The 22,133-nt window shown below is 41.2% G+C and overlaps 1 protein-coding gene across 16 annotated transcripts in view; it reads left to right on the top strand.

The window, feature by feature from the left end:
* Positions 1-22,133, top strand: part of LOC134824264 (myoferlin-like) — a 58,797-nt gene that overhangs the window by 24,053 nt on the left and 12,611 nt on the right. For 6 of the 16 annotated variants that reach the window (XM_063836058.1, XM_063836086.1, XM_063836048.1 and 3 more), the window contains exons 5-19: positions 1,764-1,830; positions 4,674-4,785; positions 13,880-13,946; positions 14,405-14,536; positions 14,928-15,072; positions 15,286-15,531; positions 15,794-16,010; positions 17,535-17,715; positions 17,881-18,100; positions 18,557-18,759; positions 18,905-19,090; positions 19,464-19,574; positions 20,048-20,511; positions 20,678-21,026; positions 21,310-21,492. In XM_063836058.1, coding sequence (XP_063692128.1) covers positions 1,764-1,830; positions 4,674-4,785; positions 13,880-13,946; positions 14,405-14,536; positions 14,928-15,072; positions 15,286-15,531; positions 15,794-16,010; positions 17,535-17,715; positions 17,881-18,100; positions 18,557-18,759; positions 18,905-19,090; positions 19,464-19,574; positions 20,048-20,511; positions 20,678-21,026; positions 21,310-21,492 — 2,883 coding nt within the window. Of the gene's footprint in view, positions 1-1,763; positions 1,831-4,673; positions 4,786-12,091; positions 12,562-13,222; positions 13,400-13,879; positions 13,947-14,404; positions 14,537-14,927; positions 15,073-15,285; positions 15,532-15,793; positions 16,011-17,534; positions 17,716-17,880; positions 18,101-18,556; positions 18,760-18,904; positions 19,091-19,463; positions 19,575-20,047; positions 20,512-20,677; positions 21,027-21,309; positions 21,493-22,133 lie in introns of those variants that run through there. The other 10 variants (XM_063836103.1, XM_063836077.1, XM_063836094.1 and 7 more) reach the window with 5 other exon arrangements.

Genomic DNA, 22,133 nt, shown 5'->3' with positions numbered 1-22,133 from the left:
GCTGCACTAAGCAGCACAAGCAACTGACAAGGGTCACTAATTGATATCTGCTTGATAACTCCGTGATGAGTTAAAGCTAGTCATTATCAGGTCATCAACAGGATCCTGTGTGCTTTAGGCTCTATTTGTGCTTTTCAACCACCCTTTAAACTCATTTCAGTACTATCTCAAAAGTTCTGAAAAAATGAGTTTATTGGTTGGTCGGTTGTAGGGTTAATTGGATCCATCGACTGAAGATCACAACTGCATTCCGCAGAAGACCAGCTGTCCAATCCTTTGGAAGCTGTTCCTTAAAGAGTAATAGTAATTCCTGCCGCTGGTATCAGTCTTGTTCAATCACAGCCGCCCTGAAATACAATAAATTGGGATAGAGGGCAGACTCCACTGGGCAGATGTGTATACGGGATTACATTTCGGACTTGTCCTTATTTTGTCCTTGCCAGTGTTCAGTAGCTAGCGGAGGAGCTGTTTTTAGAGCGAGGAATTTAGTGTGATCTCTGTGAGTCCGGGTTATGAAGCTTCCGGAGAGATTTCTGGTAAGAATTCTAACAAATTATTGCAACTCGGATAGCCAAAAGTGGAAATCAATAGTAGATACTCGAGCCGAAAGGACTTGTAATAATTGATCATGTTAGCAAGCCCAACTGAAGGCATTATGACAGGCAGCTGTAACAGCTCCGTGCTTCTATCACCATGGAAACAACTGGATGATCACACCCTTGGAACTGAGCAGCTGAATATAACTCATAATCGGTCCCCTAATTACCCCACGGGGCCGTTAGATATACTATACTGTATATACAATTATCTCTCTCGAGCCTGGGAAGCTTTCCCCGGAAATGAAGCTCTGCTTGTTACCATGGGTTACGTCACGTACCACTAGCTGCACACTGCACTGTGGGAATTAAAAGAGCCGTATGACATCTGCGGTTATAGTAGTACCCTGGCCAGGATACAGGCTGGTTTAGGCTACATTACTGAACTAACAATCTACATGGTAGTGGTAGAGATAAGACACTGGCGGAATCTAACCGATTCTTACGCACTGTGGTGACCTCTCTCAGCTAATTAACTGGCTCCTTTGTCGGACCAACTGTCCACGAGGTCCTACGTCGTCATGGCTACCACCATTTGGAGGGCGACTCCCTAACTCGTGATAATTTTTTATCTGTCCACTTCTCATAGATACCCCCTCCTTTTGTCTCGCTCTGTAATCTGCGCCCAAATCATTATCTAGCTTACTTTGGAGTATACAGCGATCAGTATCTCCCTCTTATTGTTTTGAACTCTTTATTGCATTGGTAACATGACTGAACTCAAGTCCATGAAGTGTTGAGGACCTGATTTGACGCTGAAATGTCAAAGCGTAAAGCATCTCTGGCGGAACGTTTCTCAGGGGCACCCGTCCCGTCTCCCTCCAACGAGCAGGCCTATCTGGACGAGCTGTATCTTATCAGGGAGCAGGAGGAGCAGGAGGGGGACAGTAAGGGGGGCTTGGTAAAGAGAGCTACTAGGAGACTGACCAAACATAAGCTGGAGCGGGGTTCTGAGGATGAGGCAGTAGATAAGGGAGCTAGGAGGGGCTCCTCTGTAAGGAAGCTCAGTCTGGCAAAGAGGTTGCATCATAAGGAGCCTGACCTTTCATTAGACGAACAGGTGTGATGAGAGATCTTCAAAACGTTTCCTTGTGTTTTTGGAGAGTTTGAATTGTTATTTTGTGATGTTGATGCTGTTATGAGTTTCTTATCATTCCATCTTTTCAGAGTCGATTGAACCTCTATTTGGAATACACTAAACCAACTCTTGACCCTGATGAGGAGATGGAAGAAGGTAAGCTTGTTTAGGGAATCATTCTTTTAACCCTTCTGTAATTTTAACACGGATTTTTTTAGCCGCACGGTCCCAATATAGCTCAAACCTTAGGTCTAATGGTGTCAAATACTTGAAATTCCTATCTACTTCCCTCTTAATATTTTCCAGTCATTTCAACTCATCTTATATTCGTTTCATTACATTTTTCTCATTCAGTCAGCCATAGTTATTTCGCAACATTTATCTGGATACATTTGATGACTTCATATCGAGACCAGACTTTGGTAACAACTAACAGACAAGCCGAACAGACAAACCCAAAGACTTTCCAAACTTAAAAGTTACCACGCCTAAATTACAAATATTACTCTGCATTTTACGCCGGGGATACAAATTTTATCCCCTTAATGACAACAATATTATCCGTGATTAGTCGTAATTAGTCATAATTAGTCGTAATCACTCAAAACCGCGTCTCCTGCACGTGGTGATTATCTTCCCGCGTAAGTAATTCTGTCCCTGATCCTGAAGGCTGGTCTATCCCGCTAATCTCTACATTTCCTGAACTAACTTTATAGTTCTCATCTTTACTTATGAGCACACGTCATTTTGATCATAATTGTCCCTACTTGAGTATGATACTTAGGATCGTCTTAGCAACTGGGGCAGTTACACTTTGTGCCCTTTATAGCTGTAGCAGTGGTCTTATCAGACTCAATACTAAGAGATAAAGAAGGAAACTATTTGCCCTGCCCACGTGGGTGATACTTGTTAACTAGTTGTTATCAACTATATAATAAGTTGGATTGTTATCAGCTACTTAGTTACATCTCGCTTCTACTCAACGACCGAGTTTTATCTATTGCAAATTTGCCAGCCATTCATGGTGTAGACCCATTCAGTTTAATATGATACTTGCATATCAGTTGTCTTATTGGATCCATTCATTTCGGGATTATCTGTTCATTGCTTATCAGTTGTTTTACTCGATAATTTCCTTTCAGGACTATCCACTGAACATATGCTTGATTTGTGGGCTCCTTTAACCCATTAGGGACGACGAGTTTTAAAGTTTGCCGATTTTGATGCCGTTTAACACACTAGGTCACTTTACAGCAACAATTAGATATCCAAAAAAGCTAATCTGTATCTCGTTTACTATAAAAGATACAGCGACGGACAAAAACGACCCACTCGTCCGGGTCGCAAACGACCCATCACGGTATTTCGGCTATTACCTCTGAAACAAAGACGCTAGGATAGAATAAAAATTGTATCGTAAGTTAAAAGCATATGGCCAATACTGTGTGACTCTAACTTTTTAAAAGTTTAAATAAAGAATTTGGGTCATTAACGACCCACTCAGCTCACTCAGCAAGTGATTATCATCATAAACTGCGAAAAATCGGTTAAATGGGTCATTAGCGATCCACTAGGACAACAAAATTGATTAATAAAATACATTTTTGTCAAAGACTTTTACAAATATTAGTATAAAAACATTTTATATCTTGGTCATTACTCCTGTACGTTGATTTAACTTTTAAAATCGATGAACTGGGCCAATAACGACCCAATCGAAAGTTATTGAGCGTTTAGTATTTTGGTTTGTCCTCTATAGCCTCTAGAAAAGGTGGGTCGTAAACGACCCTATCGTCCCTAATGGGTTAATCATCATAGTACGAACTCCTGTAGAAACTCAGAAATTCCATGAAAACCTTGCGACAATTATATTGCTTCAGGAAATTCAATGACATTAATGGAGGCTGTATTAATTAGTGATAGTTGAAACTGGCAGCGTAGTCATCGATCATTCGACCGCAGTGACGATAAACAAAGTTTCCAATTATCACTGATAGTTTCAATTATCGCTGATCATGGAATATAATAATTAGTATCTAAATCCGATTATTGCCAAAGACTGGTGTCATTGTCAGACAGTTTCTTGTGTTTCAACTGAGCTATGAAAGAGGCGGATGTCGTTGTTAAAAATAGTCTCAATCCCTGTTCGGTATATTCATTGCTTGACTTTGTCTCCAGTAGTTGTATTCTGTTACTTTATTCGTAATCTCTCTCTTTGGTGTATTATAAGGGTACATATAATAATATAACATATTCTATATATGATAACATTTTAACTGCTTCAACTTTCAAGGCCTCAGTTACTGCTCAATTAGGACATCAATTAGATGGCTCAACTACCATTTTCATCTTAACCAGCCATCTCGGCAAAAAGTAATAAATAAGAACTCTAATGATTTATTCATACTAAACTGTAGTATTTTAGTAGTCAGTTTGGTTTCAATTACAGTACTTACGTAAATGCGTAATGCGTATGCCGTATAGTTTTGATAAAATATAATAAATAATCCTCATTTTGGTTTTGGCACTTACAGTTTTGTATTGTATAGCCCTTGCAACTGTCCCCGGGTGAAAATAATGAAGAACAAGTTTGGTGGCTCCTCTTCAGGCCGGCCCACCTCTCCTCTACCGTCAGATAGTGGAGGGGGGTGGGTGCCCTCTGAGAAAGGAGGTCCCACCAGGAGGTCCACTGCTTGCTCTCATCCTGAGATAAGTCCCATAAAGAACGCAGATATACTCCCTCTCTTCCACTCCAAGACTCCTAGACTCAGTACAACCACTGAGTATCAGCCTTACTGTCCAGGCGGTACGTCACAACCTTAATACTAGTTGCATATTTTACTCACACTTACGATCATACGTGACGATTACTATTTTATTGAACATTCATTTCATCCACAAAATAAGACAATCGCCCTCCCCTACCCCGCGCCGATAAACAGAGTTTAGAGTACAGTTTCTGAGACACCCCTTCTCCTAATACATCTGTAGTTTAAAAGGTGTTGCAGGCACGGTAGCAGATGAAGCGGGAAACCCGATCCCTGACGAGACTGAGCAGGAGATTGAAGTGGCTCCGGGGGAGACTCCTGGTGCTGCCAAGAAGAAGAAATCGTGAGTACTTTCTTAAAATTGTCGTTGTAATTCATTGACTTTTTATGCTTCGTGTAAATTGGTTAATTAGTGTGGTGCAGTAATGAGCATTATTTTGTGTGTTCTTTTTCCTTCGTGAAGCATTAGGAGAAAGCTTGTATACTTTAGTGTGGTAACGGAATACTCTTTAAAGCAAAAGACAGCGCAACCCTCAAAACTATAGTTCGTAAGTTTAAGACAACCCCAGAATGTTGCATGAGTCGTATGATTAATTACCATGAGAGGAAGAGGGGATCATGATCCTTCTCCTGTAGATTGGTGGTTCAAATAAGCAGCTCGACGATTATAGATGACCAACCTCACGCTTACTTGTAGCATGATGCTCATTGTGAAGCTATTTTATGTGCTGTTTGTTGCTAAAAGCCCAATTTTATCCTCCACATTCCTCCGTCTGTTTAAGCTGCGGGAACTTGGACTGCAAAATGGGGAAAATACAGATCACAGGGGAAACAGATTAAACCTCCTGGATTGAAGATGCTTACTTGCAAAAAGACTTCTACACTTCGACCATATAATATGTAAATACTGTAATATTTGTACGTCCCTCTTTTTAACATCTGACAGAGCCAATCAATCGGATGAGATCATCACGACTGATAAATATGCTCAAGTTAGATAAACAAAATTTTGTTTGGTAATTGTAGAGTTTGGTTACTCTATAGCTTCTCTAGTCATGCCTATGGCAAATTAATTGCGGGTTCAATGATTTTTGCGGATCTCATTTTTTGATTGGTCTTCTTGGTATCATCTTCATGGTATCAGTTCAGCTTCATGTTTTACTCCATTTAGTTTTAACCTCTAGTTCATGCTTTCGACAACTTATTGATAGACGAATCTGCTGACTCACTTATTTTATAAGTGTGCACAGTGGTTCAAGGTCATTACCAGTGGTTCAATATTGTTTCACTTACTATACGCCGTGAAATGGTGCATTAGCCTCTATTTCTCTATTTACACTTTTAGACCATGCGCATCCGGCGCCATGGCACTAATCGGCTAAGATGGGAAAAGAGGAGGTAAATGGTGCAGAGGAAGATATCATTATCACGTGACAGTATTAATATAGAACAGATCTTGCCTAAAATATTGGTACATATGAAGCGGGGCTAAGTCCGTCTATTTTAACCAAGTATTTCAAATTAGTCCGAAGTTGAAGGGTTTAGTCCAATTAAACCCCCACAGATGATTATTCTAATGCAAGACGGTCCCGATTTATCCGAGTATTTTATGACCTGGAACATGGTGGTTACCGGACCTCATTTCCGTACAGTTCTCCTCACAGCGGCTAAATGGTAAATTGGAAAGAAATGCTTGTTGAACGCCGCACAGGTGGGTCCTTTTACTTTTAGTCAAGTACTCTGCTCAGATTCGACCTTAGTCCTGAAGAGTGGATACTATTTGGGTTACTGCCCTAAATTTCCTGGTGTTTTGAGCCTATATCCTATAGCAGAGGAGCTGAAGGTCCGTGCATTACAACCCGTACATTACAACTAAGTAGGACAAGTTTGAGTTGCGGTGCTAGCATTAAGCTTCTTCATAGTACCCTTGTGGTTACCTTTGAACCAATGATACGCTACAAATGTCTGCTGATATTTAAGTACCTGAGTACCTGGAGCTATAGATTCCCATTATTTATCGTTTTGAGTAGCACTCTATGTTTCCAGAACCTTCAACCTACTCGTGCCTTGTTTTCTGCTTCGACATGGTTTGTTGCGACAACAATTTTACGTAAACTGCTTTAGGGTTTTTTTTAACGTAAACACTAAACGGTTTTGTTTGACGCTTTTTAAAAAGATGGTCATTCGGTGAATATGGAATTCTCAATACCAAAGAGCCGTTTAGTTTTGAGGAACCGGGGATTCGTCACCACTGTACTTTTCAAACCAGTTTTTGAAAAGATGGTCAAACCAGATTGGAGTTTGGACCATGAAATTTAAATGCAAAATCTCCACACCAAAAGACTTTAATTTTAAATAACTTAAATTCTTAGGTAATTAACCCAAATTTTGAATATTAATACTCTAAACATAAAATTAGGGCAACTAAAAGCCTTTGAAATCAAAATGGTCGCCTCGTAAATTTGGCCGTCCCGGTGTCCCATCTCAAACTTTTATTTCTCTTAAGTATTGTGCTTTAAAATGTAATGTTATGAAAGGAAAATCTGTTAGATGTGGGTATAACTTGATATGCACTGTATGGTTATAATCGTTATTTGTCTGTTTAAGATTTGAAGTTAAGGATATCAAATGGAGACCATGTCTAGTCATTGACCACTGATTGGGCAAGGAGCAGCATGTCATAGACTGACTCAGTATTTCTTGTTAATGGTGTCCAGGAAGATGGTCCTATTAGTACTGGCCTGGCAAGGAATTAAATAAATAGGAGATCAAATTGACTATTAAATTGACATGATAATCCACGTTCAAAGTTGACGCATCCCCAAGTTTCTATTTATTCAAATTACCCGATTGTTTGGTATTGGCAATTTAATATTCATCGCAGTGTCCGTATTCTTCAAAAGTATTAATATATTTATACGACATATTACATATCTTCTCGGACGTTATTTGAACGGACGTAGCGTGAACGGGTATTAAAATGAACGCTCGAAGACATTCATATGATTTAACTGCCTTGTCGGACTTTATTTGAACGGGCATTAAAATTATCTGTAGGGTCTCCAGCGTCCGATTAATGTCCGTTCAAATAATATCCGATAAGGTAGGTACTAGGTATAGGCTAGAAAAGTTAGTATTGGATTATCACTCAAGAAGTTGTCGATAAGTTAAATTGTCCTGACTTTGGAGCGTTTGGTGCCAGAAACAGTCTTGAACTTCATAAATGTCGTTTAAATGATATAAATAACTTGTTGAAGAACAACGTCTTTGTTCGCTAGGAATCAACTTTATACATTTAGAGATTTAGCTCTATTGGTAGTCGTAATATTTTGATCGGCCGCAGTTAATATCCGCCTCGACACGTTATTATAGTTTCAAGTTCTAATTTACAACCAATGTGATCACTCATTACCTGGGATGATGATCAGGTATTAGCAGTTAGACAGACTCTATTGAGTTGCTTCATCGGTAAATTGCTGGGATCATATACCGAAATTATGGTGATTATTAATAGTTATTGCTTGGATAGGCGGCTTATCGTCCTTGCTCGGGTCACATGGATAATGTGTTATACAGCTTTCTGACGAATCGTGTGATAATGTTAGAGTTATAGACTGACTATTGTGTTTATATAATCAGGAACAGTCTCTTTTATCTATAACTGTGCGATTTTCTTTAGTTAACATGGTGATCTTTTGGATGACATGAAACAGTTTAATTCCCCTGCTGTGACAAATCCGGGATTGAAGATTGATAATAGAATATAACCATTTGTAGTGCTCTAAACTAGCTGTTCACCCCCACTTAGTTTAGTTTGTCCAGAAGAACTCGACCGTGGACACTACTCCTAACAAAGCATTTGTGGTGAATCTGGAATATTTGGCTGAATAATTAGCTAATTAAATAATTAGCTAATTAACTGGAGCAGTGGCGGGGTACGAGTCATCACTGTTGGAGCTGGGGGACCTGTCTTCTCGCGGTAGTAAGCGGTCCCCCGGGGCTCCCAGTAAGATGAATAAGAAGGGGAAGAAGGTACGCTCCATCTCCATGGGCAATATCCATACGGGAAAGGCAAGATACGGACAAGACATCATGGATGATGAGGACTTGTTCGACCAACCTACAAACCCAGATATTCGTGATACTACTGAACGTGCCGGGACACGTGACACACCTGCACGTGCAAAGGAAGGTAAATCAGGGAAATCTCCCGCCAAGTCTAAAGAAGGGATATCAGATGAGAAAATAGCTGTGCCGGGGGCTCCTAACCGTCCCTCCAAGCCTGTGGATAGGTCAGCTGACGAACGGTTTGATACATTTCTTAATCGTGCAGTGTGTTTTGTGCTGTGTGTTTAGTGAGCGTGCTAAATGTTGCTACATGTGTTGTTATTCTGTTAAGATATTCGTTATTTTGGATAGGGGATGCTGGATGGGAGGGGGTGTTTATTAATCTCAAATATGATATGAAAGAAGTAACTACTAACTAAATTGTTAATAATTGATTAATTTTCCGCGCTTGATGTCCTCAACAAGATGTTATCAACCATGATAAGAATGGCGGGTTCAGGAATGAAGCACTAGCAGACTCTGCTTGACCGTTGAATGTGCAGACGAGATTTGCATAGTGAGAGTGTCTCACTTCGCAATGGAGATTTGGTGTGACAAGATAACGAGGCTTAAATGAGTCATTATCATGAATCATGATTCATGATCTGCATTTCAGAAATCAGATACATAATTTACAGTTCCCAGCTGTTGATAATTCCCCCTATGGTGCAATACCAGGAATTGGGGGGTTTCTTCCGTCTGACAAATTTTGTTACATAGCCAGCATTTCTTAACTTGCTCAATCTCACGATGTTTTCTCTCAGCGATGGATTATTTAAAAGAACCATTCAGCTAAAAGCATTCAATCCACTCAAATACAATTTAAAATCTTGCAGCCAAGATTACTGTCATTTATTTGCATAATCAAGACATGTCGTACAACAAAACTGTTGAGATTGAGTGAGGGCCAGTCACCAGGCATCATGAAGACAGCATATAAACTACTTATATTAACCTGAGTTAGAGAGACACCAACCTTTCTCTCTTCTTAGATGTCTACTCTTTGAACTTTTAACTGGTCAGCTAACCTGACAGACAAATAAAGCTGGTAACCGCTCTGTCCGCTCCAGTCTGCCCTAGTGTCCAGTAATTTGGTTGCTCTCTCTGAGATTCAGATGGAATATTAGAGATATCTACTCAGTGCTCTGAGTTTAGATCTGATGTGTCAGTGTGACCAACACGGTACAATACATACAGTATCTATACAGCACGTATCTTTTGGAGGAGTTCATCTCAAGTAGACTAATGGAGCAAATACTTCTCTTATCAAGACCGCACAATGGAAGAACCACGCCCCTATACAGCCCCTTTGTCAATCCAAGTCACCACTCTGCTACCATGGTATGACAACGCTCCCTCCCCCTCCGCGGGCCTCTATTCTATAATATAACAAGAGTTACTGGCTTGCAATACTGGGGTTAGTTTTGTTTTGGCTGATGACCTCTGCAAGTTATCGGCAGCCTAACTTAACTGCCTGGCAACAACAAGTCTCTCACCTCGTACACACATAGTACCCCGTGTGAATGTAATGATTTGAGTATGTTTTGCTGGGACTGGTTAATGTAAAGGTTCATACGGTACATATTGTGGTGCACATTGTGGTACATATTGTGGTACATTTTGTGGTGAACATTATGGTACACATTGTGGTACACATTGTGGTACACATTGTGGCCTTGTGTATCTAGACAGTTTGACATTGTGCAGGGTTTCGGAAATTTTTTATCGATACCTTTGTCTGCTTCTTATCTATTGTACTCAGAGCCTAGTGCTTCTTTTTGAGATTGTCTTCCTTTTTTGGGTACTGTCCATTAATCTCTCTGACCTTGAATTAATTAGTTGGGCGAGTACACTAATGCTGTGACAGGTTATAAATCTGGCTGCATTATATATGCTTGTAACAGAGGCCAAAGGGCGTGGCAGCCCGTGATTGGCCAGAAAACGGTTCAGTTATGGGAGTTACGGTGATCGTAGCGTCACATGACAGGATAGAAAATGGTGTAGTTATAGTAATCACATGACAGGACAGAAAATGGTTCTGTAACGGTCGAACTGTCACAGACTTGAACCAAGTAAAGTTTAGCGAAGTCCTTGTTCGGCAATCTGTCTGGAAAATACATGATTTAGACATAAGTCTAGTGATTATATAAGGAGCGCTTCTCCAAGCTTTTAGATACCTTCACTTCAACATAATCTAGTTCTTGAAAAATCCCACCCGCAATATGTATTCTTTCGAATATTTTAAACGACCATGGTTTTAGAAGATTGCATTCAAAATGTTAAGTACTCCCCACTGTGCTCCTATTGTTTCTATTCTAATGGGCCGGCTTCTTTTGTTCTGCACAAGCCTTATCTTATCCGTCTATATCTCTACTTGTATTTGTGACATTCTCTCTTCGAGGACCTTTTTTTTCTTCGGAAATGGTTTTCTTGTCTGCGTGGACCTTATCTTGAAGGTAGCGTTCTTCTTGTCATCAGGAGCTTTCTCTTTTGGTGTGAAACTTGTCTTGTCTATGGGGACCTTATCTGATCTACGGACACCTTTTCCTGTCTGTGAGGACCATATCATATTGTACCTTATTTTGACTGTGGAGATCCTTTCTTGTCTATGGGTATCTGTGAAGATCTGCTGGCCCCTTATTTTGACTGTGAAGGCCTTTTACTTTAGTGTGCAACACTTATCTTGTCAGTGAGGACCTTATCTTGTCTATATCATATAATGTGGACCTTATCCTGTCTATAAATGTAAAAACCTGTGGGCCCATTATCTTGCTTGGGAATGATTATCTTATCTATGGGGCCCTTATCTTCTCTGACGTTATCTTGTATGTGGTCTCCTTACTTTTTTCTGTGAGGCCTCTCATTACTAGTATTATCCTCTTATCTAATTAAGTATATAGTGATTAGTGAGTTAGTAAACCTCAAGAACCCGGTTGTGCTCATGAATCATGACGTAGGTGGGATGAACTTTGTGGGATGAACTTTGTAGGATGACTTGTTATTTACATAGGTCATTTCCGAGCAATCTTAACGGTTGCCACAGCTACAGTGGTAGCTTGCATTTTCAATAGACTGTAGGATGTTTATAAATAGCTGTCTGCATAGGATGGTTTCGTCTGCGGTCCATTGCTGAAAGCAGTTATGTAGTTATAAACCATGTATGTTGCTAGAGCGCAGAGTTAATGTTACTTATCTTACTTAAGCGGGCGTTGCCATGCTAACCGCTTCACACGCCCTAGCCCGACCTTTAGTATAGTTAGAGTTTAGTTAGAGTTAGAATCACCTCTGTCTGTAGTAACCTGACTTCCTGCCAGTTTCCGCCTTGTTGAGTACAGTATATCTGCAGTATCTGCTTTATCCTCCTACTGTGTATCCTACAAACGTTCTCCGTAATCCTCAGGCGTACTTTAAGTCTGACCGTTTAGCCAATTAGTTGGTTGCGCTCTAATTTCAGTCCGCCAATCACAATTCAAGTAGTTCTATTAAGGCCGGCAACTTCCATGGAAATTAAGTGGGTTGCGGGCGGGTCGACCGAGGCCTGTATTCGAGTTTACCACAAGCAACTGTGGGCAGGTTTAGTAGAGCTGCTGCTACACAAACAAACACAATCATTGCCGTCAATTTCTTTAACGTTTGTTTACATTAGGCGAATGTTTGTTTAACAGATATAGATGAGTGATAAGATAAGTCGGAGTGAGGTGACGTTTGATGACTACACCCTGGAGGTGGATGACCCGGGGGACATCATGGATGATGACGACTATGATGATGATGATGAGTACCTCTACGAGGACGAGCTCTTAGACCCCAAAGATAAGAAAGGGAAGGATAAAGATGGGAAAACTGTTGTGGTGCCAGCTAAGGAGAAAAGGCTGGGAGGAAAGAGGGCTTATAAGGAGTACATGGAGTCAATGAAGAACCAGAAGAGAAATCTACCCATGAACCCTGAAAACCTGCCCCTGAAGCACAAGATCAAGAAGATCTTCAAGAATGACCACCGCTACTACGGCAAGTACGTGTTCACACCCCACCTCTCACTTTCCCTCCCATTTAGATTACTCAGCTGAGTTTATTGTTAATTGTGGTCGGTTAGCGGCGAAAGTATCAGTGTCTCGAACGAGGGATGGGCAAGTCTCGTTACGTAGAATGTTGTGAAATTGTTCAGATTTGTCAACTCTGTACCAGGTCAGATCGGTCTCCCGTCCGGTAATAGCTGACTAATCAGTTAACTGTTGTGAGAGAAGTCACTGTGATGCGATACCATTGGCAGCACCTATCAGCGCTGATTAATGATATTGCACCCCGGCTGACAAATCATTCAGTGCTGCGTCTTTCTTTCCCGAATTATCCTGATCCCGATCGCAAGATCTTATCCTTAAAATTAGAAATTATCCGGTGGTAGGTGCTGAAATTTTGTAATTATCACAGTTATACTAAAATCGTCAGCGCACTTTTCCAGCCTATCAATTATGAGGGTGGATTAGTCACAGGATGTCGACCAGTCAAACCTTGACCAGTTCACACATGACAATCTAACCTGGGCACGTGTCCGGTCAATCCGCCAATCCGATCGCACCTTTCTTACCCTGCCTAGATTTTAATTGCCAATCTTAGGGCTGGTTATCTCCATATACAGAATTAAATAGGACGTAGCCGGATTGACTACAGGACGATCATTTCCCACTTGTGGTGTTGAGATTTGTTGTGCAACTGACCGTTATTTAGTAAGACGGAGAATTTTATTGTATCATGGACCCTGATGAACTTGAGGAAGATGAGGAGATAGTCGAGGTTTCAGGACAGCCTAAAGAAGAAATCCGCGAGAAAGTCAAAACTGCTCAATATGACGAGTACGCGATCTTTTATTCTTTTGGAGTCCAATAATCGACCGGAAATCCGGTCCGCTCCGATATAATTTTGCACCGATCGGGTCTGGATCAGTTCAGTGTTCGGCCTGTTTTGCCAGGAATCCTGTCCGGTCTGACAGGTCGGATCCAGTAATAAAAACGGCAATGCAGTCGGTTCAGGATCCTTGCGAACCTACCATATATTCTCATCAGAACCGTTATTCTTTGCTTAAATAATACTCGGGGAGTGGGATTAAGTGGGTTTAGTGTTTAGGGAGTGATGTTGTTTGATTATAATAGGACTCACTAACGCTGTTCAGGAAAGTGGAAACCGCTTTGTTTAGCATTGTTTTACCCGCTAAAAGCACTTAATCAATTAACTATTTATCTAATATTCAGGCACTAAATTAGTTTAATAAAACATCATATAAAATATTTTTAGACTTGAAATCTCGATGAAAATTCACATTCATTCCATTTCAGTGTAATAGCAGCTCCACGATCTAGCATTGATCGTTCTAAACTCTCGACCAAAAAGCAAGACTTCCAGGTAAAAGCTAGTTTCAAATTGTCTCAGACGACCCTTCTCTCAAATAACTATTTTCTCAGCAAATAATGTAATATTTCGTGTAATTTTATAAGCCCACTGCTGAGATTACCTTCAATTATCACAGTCATATATAATCATTATCTCCTGGCCGTTAAATGGAAATCGTCATTAGAGAAATAGCTATACACTGGCGATCAAATTTATAATGAGTTATATTCAAAATTCAACCCTTAAAAATTGAATTTATTTCTGAGCGGGCCGTAACGTTTTTTGATGAACTAACTGAGTCGTAAGCTCTTGTTCTCTCCTTAGTAGCCTTTATCCTTTAAATCTAGTTACATAAAGTTAAACAATTATAATATTAATTTGCTAAATGGTCTCCCTATAAATTAGGCTTGGAAGACCATTTAGCAAATTAATTATGATCGGAACATAATTATGATCATCTATCTACGCAGGTCAGAGTTAATATACACGAGGGCAGGAAACTGCTGGGAGGAAACATCCACCCAGTTTGTAATATCCACGTGGGGAAGCAATCTAAACACACTAGAGTCCAGAAATCTACCAACAAGCCTCTGTGGGACGAGGTCAGTTTATCAGTTCTTATCTCTTTCTTATATATATCCGGATAAGAATTTGTTATCTCTTTCTTATAAATTCCCTGATAAGAAGTTTTTATCTCTTTCTTATAAATTCCCTGCTAAGAAATTGTTATCCCTTTCTTATAAATTCCCTGCTAAGAAGTTGTTACCTATTTCTTAAAAATTTCCCATGATAAGAAGTTCTTATCTCTTTATTATATGTTCCTCGATAAGAAGTTCTTATCTCCATGTTAGATGTTAAAATGTTTCACTAAAACCAAGATTCATTTCACTTCCTTGATGTCCAGACAAATTCTGTAAATAAGGCAGTGAAACGCATTTTACTCGGTGTAGCCACCAATTCTTCATTGTTAGTCATACATCACATCACTCCCAGGTATTGTTCTTTGATTTCAACTGCTCCGCTCTTGACCTGTGTGATGAGCCGGTTACGATAGAGGTACTCAACTCCAGAAAGATCAGATCTGACTCGCTTATAGGAGCATTTAAGTTCGACCTTGGACTTGTCTACGAATCTGCAGGTGGGTACTAACTGGACATTACACTATTGTTAGATTATAGCGCTCCTGACGTGATTCCACGCCTTGTGATGCGTTAGTTAGGAGGGCTGAGTACCTGTTATTATTAGGGGGAACTTGTATGAACTCTGTCACCCCTCAGTCCTCACCTGCCCTCTAGTTAGGAACTTTTCCTCTGTCACCCCTCCAGTTAAGTGACTAACTCTGCTCCCTCAGATCACCAGTTCGTACACAAGTGGGTACTGTTAACAGACCCAGAGGACAAGGAGTCCGGGGCAAAGGGTTATGTCAAGATCTCCATCTCAATCCTGGGACCCGGAGACAAGCTGAAGATCCCTCCCAAGTCCTCATCCAGTGATGATCTGGTTGATATTGAGAGCAACCTGCTGAGACCTGCTGGAGTGCAGCTGCAGCCTGCTACTTACACTGTTAAGATATATAAGGCTGAGGATGTACCCAAGAGTAAGTTACCTCCTATCTAAGAAACTGACAAACTTTTAACTGATAAAAATGCTATTTGACAGAGAACCAACTACATTGGTCAGGCTGTGAACTTTTAGATTGCACGACATTTAAACCTTTACAACTCATAGTAATGGACTTGATATTAACCTTTTCGATATCAATGACAACCTACTATGGACCTTACTGATAGTTTGTTACCGATTGTAAGTGACTAAAACTATGATACTGACGGTGAAAAATAACCTCCCTCTAATTTCAGTGGACACTGACTATTTTGAGGGAATGAAGAGAGTACTCCGGATGCAACACGGAGATCACGATTTAGTGGACCCCTACATGATCGTCAGTTTCGCGGGCAAGAAGCTCAAGACAAAGGTCCTCTACAAGACCTACACGCCAGAGTGGGCTCAGGAGCTCAACATAGGGGTTCAGATGCCTTCCATGTGTGAACAGCTCATGCTCAGACTCATGGACAAGTTAGTTTTAACATTTCAAGTTCTTTCTTTTCGTCTGTTCGTACGTGTGTGCTTAGATAGCGGTTACAAATTTAAGATATTCTCCGATTTATAATTGTTCTGCTTGGTCAAGATTTACACTGCGGTTTGCAATTCTGGTAGTGGTTGTGGGTTATAATGACAACTACCAGTAAATAACAAGCGGTATTTGCTTATAATGGGTATTGAAATGGTGACCAGGTGCAGCACTTGGTGCAGCACTTGCCTGCTTATTATAATATAATAATGCCTTCGGCTCTTCGGGCTCCGCTTGATAATTCCCGACAGCTTGCTGGAGGGAATTTGCGGCCCGAAGAACCGGAGGTATTATGTATTATAATATTTTCCGGTTCCGAATTGGAAGGGGTGTAATCCGATACGTGCGCATGATACAATATAGTGTCTAATATATAGAACGCCAGTGTTATTTGTTTTACAACTTGCCGCCAGCCAGTCTGAGGTCTATGCTGATAATACCTTGGCTTCCCTTGCGGGATATATCGGCAAATTATCAGCTCTCAGTGTCGGAGACTTTTAGTGGATATAATTCCCGGAAGGTATTATAAAATACAGCTCTACTTAACCCTGATGATGCGCTACTTAACCAAGATGATGCAACCTGGTCAGGATGGAGTAACACATGATGTTGTAAGAGGGTTGGGCTCAGTAATCGATATTTAATATCCTAATGCCATGTCTGGTGACTGTGTACAGTAAATTAGTGGCGTCCTGTACACTATACCATTATAGTGGCTACCCTTCTCGAGCTACTATAATAATAGTGACTACTATAATCTTATAATATAGTTTAACGAACCCGCCCTGAGAATACTAGGAGTTGTCACAAGCAGCGACACATTCACACATTGGCAGACCCTTACAATGCCAGTACCTACACCACTGAATCATCATTAGCTGTATACGTGCATGTCACGTGACCTGGGATCAAGGTTGTCTGTGTGCGCGGTGTGTGCACGTGTTAGCCGCCTCTACATCTGTGATGAGGCGGGTATTGGTAGGGTAGATGTCTTCTCTAGATGCAACACGTGCTCTCTTTCTCCCTCGCTGCTGGTCGGTCAGACCACGCCCTCCTCCATGATAGTTGCTCGCCCACAACACAGACCACACCCGGTAACACACGTCACACTCATTAGCTAATTAGCCCACGTGATCAGCCGCAGCACGCCCACAACGATTAGCAAACTCTTCTAATCACACTAATTAGAGGGATAATGAGGCTGCTGGCAGGTGTCACCTGGGATTCCTCTCAGACTCGAGCAAGCTAAACATAATCACATCCTTCACCGCTACTCGCGCTGAGTAAACACGGCCACAAACTCCTTCTGACCTGACCAATTACTGGATTGCCAAATTAATAACATTAGTCTTCCTGTTAATACATTCCCAGATATTGAGACCATTTGATGATAATCATGATAGATGTTGTTATCCAATTAAGTAATTAACTAATTATCGATAAGTTGACTAATGACTCCATTGTTGCAGGGACCACTTTAACCGGGACGACATCATAGCGACGCACTTTCTGCAGCTGACAAGGCTATCATCTGCTGATCCTGATGATGAGGGCTTCCTCCCCACCTTCGGGCCCGCTTATGTTAACTTCTACGGAAGTCCCAGAGAGAGTATTGTGGACGACGAGCTGGAACCTCTTAACCGCGGCTGTGTAAGTGAGAGAGGATTATTTGGGAGTGGGGCTAGGGAGGCGGGTCACGGGTGCGAAACCCTTTTTAGGATGAAATGCGCCATAGTCATTATATGTTTCTAGACGATGGTCTCTGTTAAAAGTGATCTTACGCAATGTTTTTTCTAAATTAGTGTGTTTTTATAGGGTGAGGGTTGTTCGTTTAGAGGAAGAGCTCTTGTAGAGCTGACAGTGAACATTGGACAAGAACCAAGCAAGGATGAGATGTTAAGAGATATAGACGGAGAAGACTGGCTAAGAGTACAGCCTTTCCAGCGACGAAGGAGATACAGACTATTTGTTGGGTTCCTAGAGGGAACCATGATCCACCCAGTAGATGCTCCCGTCGAGTTTGAGATTAGTATTGGTGAGTTGATACTTAACACTATTAGCAGGACGACTTCCATCAATACCATCCACTTCAGACTCACTTCATCACAACTCTATCATATATTCGACCCCAATACCATTTGCCACGTCAACTGAACACCCATCCACGGTAATGATATCCGGTCATGATACTCATTTCATCTCAGCCCTCTGAGTATGGTGATTTGATGTGATTGCTTCATAGTCATCGTCTAGTGACGCACCCAATTAATCCCGTCTACTAATTTTATTTCCTCTGATGGGAAAATCGTAAATAGAGCCACAAATTGCCCAAGAATTACATGCGTCGAACCCACGTCATGCTTCTTCCTCTACAAATAAAATTAGAATTATTCATCCCAAAATACTCTGCTCTAAAAACAACTTGAATTCCAAATAAAGATTTTATAATAAAAAGGAGGATATGAGACGTGACACGACTTTCTCCAATCAGGAGAGTACGGTAACAAGTTTGCCAGCACGACCCTGCCAGCTCCCTCTACCACCCAGCCAACTAACCCTGTGTACGATGGTTCCCACTACTACTACCTGCCATGGGGCCAGACCAAACCTTGTGTCATGCTCAACTCTCAGTGGGAGGATGTCATGTTTAGGATTGAGAGTCTTAACCTCATCTGTAGGACTATTGACAGACTGGTACAAGCAATCTTTGATATTTTTATACTGGTATTTCTTGAAATGCTTGGTTCGGATCCCGCATATTTTTGAGTTTTTTCAGCTTATTCCCAACACCCCTGATTTTACCTACCCTACCTCTAATCCTCCCCCTCCTCTTTCTCAGGAAGGACATCTGAAGGACGTGAAGTACCTGATGAGAGCTAAAGCACCTCTAGCAGAGAGTGCAGGTAAGCTGATAAAATTGCTGGATGAGCTGATCATTGATCTCAACCAGCCTCTCCTCGAGCTCCCTCAGAAAAATATCACGGAACTGGACAAGAAGTTGTACGCTCTCAGAGACGACGAGATGGTCAGTGTTCTCAACTTTCTTCTCTTATTACTAATTCATAGTTTCGTACTCTACTTTTCTATGGGCTCGTCATTAAAACGCACCGGTTTTCTTTTAAATTTGTCGATCATATATTCATCCTGGCTATGGTAGGGAATGTTTCGCTACGTTTCCAGCTGGTAGTACAGCTCACGTAATATGTTTCGTGCAAGTGGTTAGCACAAAGCTGGTCGGCTCGTGGGATGGTCGGATAATTACCTCTAGATAACAAGCTCTCCAAAAGTAGAAGCATTCCTTCCTGGTTTACACTCGGCCTAACATACCATACATCTACCGTCTTTCCTACACGTACACACCACTAACAGACCTTTTATAATATTAACTTGTGTTTCAGAAACGAATCCTGATCGAGGCAGTGAACTTGCGAGAGAATGCCAGAGACATTGAGCAAGCCATTATTGAGATCGACAGTTATATTTACAGACTCCAACAGATCGCAACTGAGGTTAGTTGACCTGTTTTCCAACTGCACGTGGGTTATGTAACATGTTGGCATGTGCACGACGCACGTGTAGTTAACATGCGTGCACGTGTTCAGTCACGCGTGTACGTGTGGATGTCTGTTCACGATATAGATGTGTTCACCACTAGATTTAAGAATTTTTAAACGATATGGAAGATAAAACTGCGCATCAACTAATCCTGTTTAACTGGTTTACAAACAATTTTGATGCTTAAAATTAGACGGTGAACGGAAAATTTCCAGAATAACCCAGGAAAAAGGTCCAACTGTAAATTTATAACAGCGTGCTAACTGCAATCATGTGACCTTATAATCATTAATCATCTTTGTTATGGGTCGATTATGAGTGTTCGTTATGAGGAAAGAGCACCTTTTTATCACGTACTGTGTTTAAGATCTCTGCTAGAATGTTAGAGTAGTATGATGATATGATACCTAACCCCCCTCCCTTTCAGCCCCAGAACAGTATCCCAGATGTGATAATCTGGATGTTGTGTGGAAACAGAAGAGTGGCTTACCACAGAATTCCCTCTCACCAAGTCATGTTCTCTCCCAAACAAGACTGCTGCGGAAAACTGTGTGGTCATGTGTTCAGTGTCTTCCTGAAGAGGCCCTCAGTTCCGGACAAGAGCAACGCTAAGAGGCAGTGGAAACTACCCGCCAAACTACAAGTGTTTGTGTGGATGGGTCTAGAGGACCATGCCAAGGGGATCCAACACAAACCACTTGATGGTGAGATCTCTGTGTTCGCTGAGACCTACGAGAACATGATCTCACTTCTCAGCAAGTGGACTACCAGAGCCATGCCTAGACCTAAGTGGTCTGATATCACCGGACAGTTGAAGCTGCCCAAGGAGTCCTTTACTACTCCTGGTGGTTGGAGATGGGCTGGAGAATGGTTCATCAACCCTAACCTCAGGTAAGCTACTCTAACCTATTAAATAAGTATAAACTCGCTTGATATTCCACATTTATGTCCCGAAAATAAACCCTCGGCTAGAAACTAAGGAATTGAATCAGCAGAATGATCAGATAGCTTCACTAACTCTGACACTGCTAAGTGCTAATCCTGACTCCCTACCCAGTTTGAGCTACGACCTAGACAGCGGACTGAGCTCCTTCCAAGATGACGTGTTTGAGAACCAACTGAGAGTGCCAGGAAGTGACTGGCCCACCAGCAAGCTCTTCTGGACCGATGTAACGGGAGAAGAAGCACAGAGCAAGGAGGACATCATGTGCCCGGCTGGTTGGGAGTGGACTGATATCTGGACTGTGGATCTCAACAGAGCTGTAGATGAGGAGGGGTACGAGTACTGTTTGGACCAGAGTGTCGGAGGATTTGTACCAGTTGAAAAGACCTACCATCTGTGTAGGAGAAGGAGATGGGTTCGTACCAGGAAGAGGAACCCTGATCTCAGACAACAGGCCGCACACGTGAGTTTTTTAATTTATTTTCCGCACTTTTTTTAATCGATGATTTTAGATAATATGGCCTCTGTTCTGTTACTCTTTTTTATTGTTAATATTCTCACATATATCAGTTCAAGTCGTTAAGTTTTCGCAAGAGAAAGTATCAGGTTCATTATAAGAACAGTATCGGGTTTTAATTCGGGCTTGTTGTTGAGTTTTTCAAATTCTGTTGAGTTTTTCTACCCCTGGGAGTCTGATAATATAGAATACAACACGTCCGGCTCAGAGCTGACCCACTTTCCCCCAGCAACGAATGGTTCGAGCAGCTGAGGAAGGCTGGGAGTACTCCAGACTCTTCACCACCAAGTTCCACCTGAAGCAGCGCACCATGGATATGGTGAGGAGGAGGAGATGGCACAGGAAGATGGTTGCTGATAACCCAGATGCTGATGCTATCTTCATCATAGATCCTACTAGTGATGTACACGAGGTAAGCGCTTGTTTCTGGACTCTTATTATCCCTCTGATACTCTTCAATTCTGCATTCTTTACTCGACTCAATACTTAAGTCCTGAAAACCTCGAATTTTTGACTTCAAAATCTATCTTCTCCTAGAGTTTTTATCCATTTCACCTCAAATTTGGAACTTATGTTCCTGACATAAATTTAAAAGTTTGTTATGTAACGATTGTTGTAATTTTGATCCTAACTCTTATTATGAGGTTAACCATTTTAAATTTTGTAACCCGCACTCATGGTTAACCTCATATCTCAGCTTTGGAGCAAGATATCATAAATCGTTACATAACAAAAACTCAAAATACCTTGAAGAACATTGTTGCCAAGTTACAAGGTTCTAAGTCATAAACTGAAAAAGAAGATAGATTTTGAACACGATTTCATTTAAAGTTTTCATTTACAATAGAATTACAGGTAAACCTCAAAATTCAACGCGCGATATCTTCAAATAGGAAACTTTGTTTTCGGTAAGGACAAAAGCATTTGAAAATTTAGATCGAGCTCTACAACATATCTCAAAATCTCAAAATCGACCTCGGACCCCCCCCCTGTGGCCTTAAGTTTATCTTTATGATAGGGCACTGGGCCAGTGGAAAAACCAGGCCCACTGAA

This window comes from Bolinopsis microptera, chromosome 1, assembly GCF_026151205.1.
Source record: "Bolinopsis microptera isolate Bmic1 chromosome 1, MBARI_Bmic_1.0, whole genome shotgun sequence".
NCBI classification, from domain to species: domain Eukaryota; kingdom Metazoa; phylum Ctenophora; class Tentaculata; order Lobata; family Bolinopsidae; genus Bolinopsis; species Bolinopsis microptera.
The sequence above is the reverse complement of the archived record's forward strand: the minus strand, read 5'-3'. Positions and strand labels throughout refer to the sequence as shown.